The sequence below is a fragment of the Hipposideros armiger genome, unplaced genomic scaffold (assembly GCF_001890085.2).
Source record: "Hipposideros armiger isolate ML-2016 unplaced genomic scaffold, ASM189008v1 scaffold_664, whole genome shotgun sequence".
Taxonomy (NCBI): Eukaryota; Metazoa; Chordata; class Mammalia; order Chiroptera; family Hipposideridae; genus Hipposideros; species Hipposideros armiger.
In genome coordinates, this window is record NW_017732014.1 from 874,357 (window position 1) to 880,050 (window position 5,694).

Below are 5,694 nucleotides of genomic sequence, written 5' to 3' on the forward strand. Positions count from 1 at the left end.
AAGAGCTGGTCCAGTCACAATACTGGCCTCGGTAGTCGCGGGAGAGAGAAGAAGGGGATTGTCTGTGGGGGCCTAGGCAAGTGCCTCAGGCATTCTTGGCCAGTAGTATCCAGACCCACGCAGCACCATGGTTCCACTGGGCTCCCCATTTGTACGCCCTCCTGGCCTCCGGCTCTGGTCCAGCCCCCTTCCCATCTCGCATCTCTTTCCCCGACCCCCTCTCTTCATGAGTCTCTCTCTTCCCATTGCCCTCCCTCTGTCTGTCCTCTCCACATTGCTGTTGGAGATGAAGGCCCTGTAATCCCAGGGGACACGGAAGAAACAGGGAGACTCTGACCCTTTCCCTCCACGCCCCCCCCCAGCACTCAGACAGCCAGACCTGCCCCTTCTGCCGCACTGAGATCAAAGGCAGAGAGATTGTGAGTATCCACCAATTCCAAGGGACGCCAGCGGAAGCCAGGGCCACTGCTGAGCACCCAGGGTACAGCAATGACCAGGAAGATGGAGAGGAGGAGCTGGGGCTGGTAAGCAGGGCCAGGCAGGACCTGGAACTACGATTCCTGGGGCCAGAGGGAGGAGGGGCTGGGGGCCTGGGCTCCTGGCCTAAGGGAAGAGGGACTGGTGACAGGATTCTGGGGTCCTATGGGCCTGGACTTTTGTTTCCACAAGGGTTTGGGGCTATGGTTCTCTCCAGTTGGGACCCTTCTGAGGGTTGGGACTTTGTCTCATTCTCCGTTATACCTCCAATATCTAGAACAGTGCCTGGGTGCTGAAACGCCAGGCAGAAAGACATTTAGGTGATAAGAAAATGGCAGCTCCCAACTCTCTCCCCACCCTGTCTCTCCAGGTGACGCCATCAGCTCCCCCACTGCCCCCTCCACGGGATCCGTCCCCCAGGAGTCCCAGAAGGGAAGGCGAGAGGAAGGTGGTGAGTCAGATGCTGGTCTGAAGTGAGCAGCTCGAATCTTGTTCGTCCCTGGTCTGGCTTGGTGCTCATTCTCTGCACCCATTTACAAGGCGCTGTGCGATCTGCATCCACACCTCTATGGCCTCTTCTCTTGGTCTCTTCTTTACTCATTCCACCTCATTGGCTGTCTGGTTCTCCTTCCAGCATCCCAGGCATGTCCTGCCCCAGGGCCCATGCACAAGCTGTTCCCTCTGCCTTGATCTCCGTACTGTAGGCCCATTTTCTCATCCCCTCCTCAAGGAGGCCTTCTCTGACCACCCTATTGAAAATAGCACCCGGGTCCTTCCAAGCCCCTTCCTGCTGCATTTTCATAGTCTTTTTCATCACCTGGCAGAGGGGACAGTGTTTGTTGTTTTTTTGTCACTATCAGCAGGTTATCCCCTTCCTGAAGGTTAGGACTTTGCTTTATTCTCATTATATCTCCAGAGCCTAGGACAGTGCCTGATACAGTAGGTACTCAATAAATAGGTATTGAATAAATAAGTTGAACTGAGTCTTCCCAACAGCCCTATGAAGTAAAAAATGTTCCCATCCTCATTTTTCAGACGGAAAAAGCCCAAAGAGGTGGCTGCACCTGCCAAACCCACACAACCTGAAAAGCCAGTGTTGGGAGGCCTTCCAGACCCCAAAAGCAATCTGCTAATTTTCTAAGCAAGCCCCAGCCTTGCCTTCTTCTCTCCCCACTCTGCACCTCCCACCCCAGGATTTTCTGAGACCCTGGCCCACTGGAGAAGGGCAGATCTCTGTTAGCATCTCAGACCGAGTACACGCAAGATTCAATCAATACCAGCCGTCTTCAAACAAACAGCTCAGGAAGTCCGGGAACATTATTCTACCACAGCAAACAAGAGAACCAGCAGGAAGGGGAGGGGTGTGGAGGATGGTGACACCAGCCAGGGAAGCTAAAAACAGATCCCGATCTGCAGCCAAAAGCAAATGGAAACATTAGGAGGCACTCAGCCGGCTCCCTGAGGACAAGCGGGGGACACAGCCAGAATGGCAGGCTGAGGGGCACCTCCAGCCACATGGTCACCCCTTTGCCTAGAGACTATGCCCTCCGCTAGCATGCCCTTTCCTCCTCTCCCCAAATCCTGCCTGATTCAAAGTCCATCCAGGCAATTCCTACTTCGTTACTCTTCAAAGCACTGCAGGAAAGACAGCCCTGGGGGTCCCAGTTCCCAACAAGGTGACTGTCGTAATAAGAATAGTTAATGCATACATCACTCTTTCTGGATGATTCCTGGCACTGCTTTTTAAAAAACGTTATATTAAAGTATAGTTGACAAACAATATTATATTCGTTTTAGGTGTACAATGGTGATTCGACATTTATATCACTTATGATGTGATAAGCCTAGTAACCATCTGTCACCATGCAAAGTTATTACACTCTTATTGAGTTTATTCCCTGAACTGCACCTAGCAGTGCTTTTTAATGTATATGTTTAATTGTCATGACAACCCAATAAGATGGGTACTGTTATGATTCCTATTATACAGAGGGGAACACTGAGGCTCAGAGATCTGAAGGTCACCCTGCTCGAAGGTGATGGTCAGGACTGGAACCCAGGCCCCTGGGTCCAGACTGCAGAGCCCATCCTCCACACCTTCTGGGGGCCTCGATTCTTTTGTCTGTAAAATGGGTATGATGCCAGTCCCCGCCGTGTGGGGCTGCTGGTGGGTACTGGGTGAATGGGGCTGTGATAATGGTCAGTGTCACTNCTCACGGTGGCTTGAGGGCCGCTCACGCTGGCTGCTGTCTACACACGGTAGCCCATGGCAACTCACCTGCCATCGCCGGTGACTCATGGCAGCCCAGCTCGAGGTTGAGCTTTTGTTCAGCATCTTAGCTGTGGAGGGCAGTGTCACTGGCCCGCATATGTGGGATCTGAACCGGGGCCCTCTGGCATCCCAAGCCAGCTCTTAACCAATGCGCCACTCGGCCGGCCAAGGGACGCTGCACATTTTATGAGCACTGTCTTAGTTAATCCTCACCACCCATCTTTGCCATAGGTGTGATTATGTTCATTTTACAGAAGGAAAAACTGAGGCCAGAGAGGTAGAATTGCCTAGCCCAGGTCACACAGTGTGTTTGTAGGAGAGCTGCATTGGGGCCTAGGCCAGGCAAAGTCACCAGCCTTAGGGACTTTTGACCCCGCTGTTGGTCTGAAGGTGCAGTTATGACCTGGATGGGAGATCCAGAGGGTGCCAAGCTGTCTTCTTGGCTGCCCTGGAGCCCGGTGATTGGACCTGCCCACAGCCCTGGTCTGCGTCCCTCTAGGCCTCACCTTATAGCCTTGGGCAGTCGCCTCTCCCACACTGGGCCTCAGTCATAAGCTGTGAAGCAAGAAGTAGTGTAGACGGTCTAGGAGGGTCCTTCTAGCCCTGCTTATTTAAGACTCTAGGATTTGGTCACCCCAGCAATCTGTGACTCTGAGATGCTGTTATACGTGGGCCTGAAGACTGTAGGATGGTTGACACTTGGGGAGGACGAGGCTTGGATTTTTATCAGTTTCCTGGTTCCCATTCCTCTAAACCATGTTCCCAGAGTTTGAATCACTTAGGCTATGTGTGCGTGTCTGTGGGGCCTGAGAAGACACGGCCCTGCCCTGGGGTTCTGAGGGGCCAACAGCTTGCCTTGGAAAGTGCCAATTTGAGGAGAGAGGAGGAAAACTATCCCCAGGCCAACACGAGATTTGGGGCAGATGCTTATCCAGGAGCTCTGGGCCCTGTGGCAGGAGTGGGGGAGTCCATGTTAGTCTGGGGATAGACTGGACAGCCCCTCAGTATCCCTCTCTTGCCTCCCACAGCTACCTCTATCCAGATGGAAAGAACCACAACCCAGACCTGACGGAACTCTGCCGTACGGAACCTCATCAGCGCATCCACGTGTCAGAGGTGAAGCCCAGGCCTGTGCCCCCTCTACCTAACGCCCACCCCCCACTTTACCCCCCGCTGCCGCCCCCGTCCTTGCTTACTGCGCCCAACACCCACACTTGGCTCAGGATCAGGAGTCTGGCCCTGAAACCCCAGAGGCCTTGGGTGTTTGTGCTGACTTAGTGGCTGTGTGACCTGAGGTAAATAACTTGGCCTTTCTGAGCCCCTGTTCCTCCTCTGGAAAATACAGCTCCTCCAGCTTCTACCCAGGGGTTTTTGTGGGGATTAAACCAGGAAATGATACTTCTGAGGTCATCAGAACAGCTAATGCACTTGAGCCTTCACCAGTGACAGCCCCTGTGCCTTACTTAGTCTTCACAGTCACCCTATGGGTGGAAGAGAAATGACAAATTTTTTTTTTTTTTCGGTATCAGGATATCCCACGCAATATTTGGGACATACTTATACCTAAAAATGTATCCTTTGTGTGTCTGAAAACCAAATTTAACAGGGCATCCTGTATTTTTAGTTGCTAAACTTGGAAACCCTGACGAGTGCAGACAGCCCTAGAGAGAACACATTTCATAACAAGGGGTACACATAGGAGGCAGCTAGACACATGGCTTTGAACTTGGGAGAGGGTTTAGGGCTAGCGCAGAGGTTTGGGACTTGTTTCCTGTAGACCCACTTGTACCCCATGGCTGACATCACCACCCCTTCCTATTCTCCCTATCCACTTTCTCACCTGCCAGGAGCAGCTGCAGCTGTACTGGGCCATGGACTCTACGTTCGAACTCTGTAAGATCTGTGCTGAGAGCAACAAGGACGTGAAGATCGAGCCGTGTGGGCACCTGCTCTGTAGCCGCTGCCTGGCTACCTGGCAGGTGGGTCTGACCCTTCTCCGCCTTCCCATCCAGTGTCCCCCTCCCTATGGGAAAATCCCCTAAAGGTGCTCGTATATGCCTCAATCAGATGGGGAAACTGAGGCCCAGGGAGATCAAGGACTTGCTGAGGTTCACTCAGGAGTGAGGACCAGGAGCCTGCCTGTCTGTGTCTGTGTCTGTCCCCATCTCGCTCTGTGCCCTGTCACCTCCGCTTCTCCTTGTCCAGCTACATTATTCATGGAACAGGCTCCTTCTTTCCCTCACTGGGAGATCTGGAGCTAGTGGCTTCGCCCCTCTAAGCCTTAGCCTCTGTCTTTGGAAAATGGAGCTGGTGGTAATAACCTCCCAGGGCCTCCGTGAGGCTCCAAACCCTGAAGGCCTCAAGGCCTCGGGAATGGTCCCTGGGGAAAAAGAGCTGTTGCTCCTGTGAAGAGCAAGTGCCTCACATTAAGCTTCTTGGTTGTAATGTAAATGCCTGACAGTAAGCTTTTGTTGCTGAGTCATCTGTTTCAAAGACATCCATCTCGAATACACAAATTGGCAGCTGTGTGACACAGCTACTAGCAAAAACAACTGGATAAGGAGCCAGGATGCCCCCAACGGTAAAGTTCCTCTTTAGAAAGCCCTGGATAACCAAGATAACTGACAGCTTGAGTGACCCCACCCCCCACCCCCGCTTCTTCCTTCCTGTGTCCTAGTTCCCACTCCTGTGCTTTAAATTCACTAATAAGGAGTGAACTCACAAAACCCTAAGCATCCCACTTGGCCCCTAATAAAGGCAGAGCCCCAGGTCCATGCATCCTCCCTCTCTCCCTACCTGCAACCTCACTGTGTGGCTCTTGGGCATGCTGTGTACCCTCCAGGACCTGTGAGTGATACATCTTGTTCTTTTTTTTTTTTTTTAAGATTTTTATTGGGTAATTGGGGGGATGGGAACAGTGATAGGGAATTGGGGGAAGGGGAACA

At 52.5% G+C, this 5,694-nt stretch overlaps 1 protein-coding gene across 1 annotated transcript in view; it reads left to right on the forward strand.

The window, feature by feature from the left end:
• CBLC (Cbl proto-oncogene C) overlaps nt 1-5,619 on the forward strand; it is a gene marked incomplete at its 5' end in the record, with an annotated part of 16,783 nt that extends 11,164 nt beyond the window's left edge. The window contains 2 exons of the mRNA XM_019626226.1: nt 3,778-3,865; nt 4,597-5,619. Coding sequence (XP_019481771.1) covers nt 3,778-3,865; nt 4,597-4,791 — 283 coding nt within the window. The remainder of the gene's footprint in view (nt 1-3,777; nt 3,866-4,596) is intronic.
• Nucleotides 5,620-5,694: the final 75 nt, after the last annotated feature.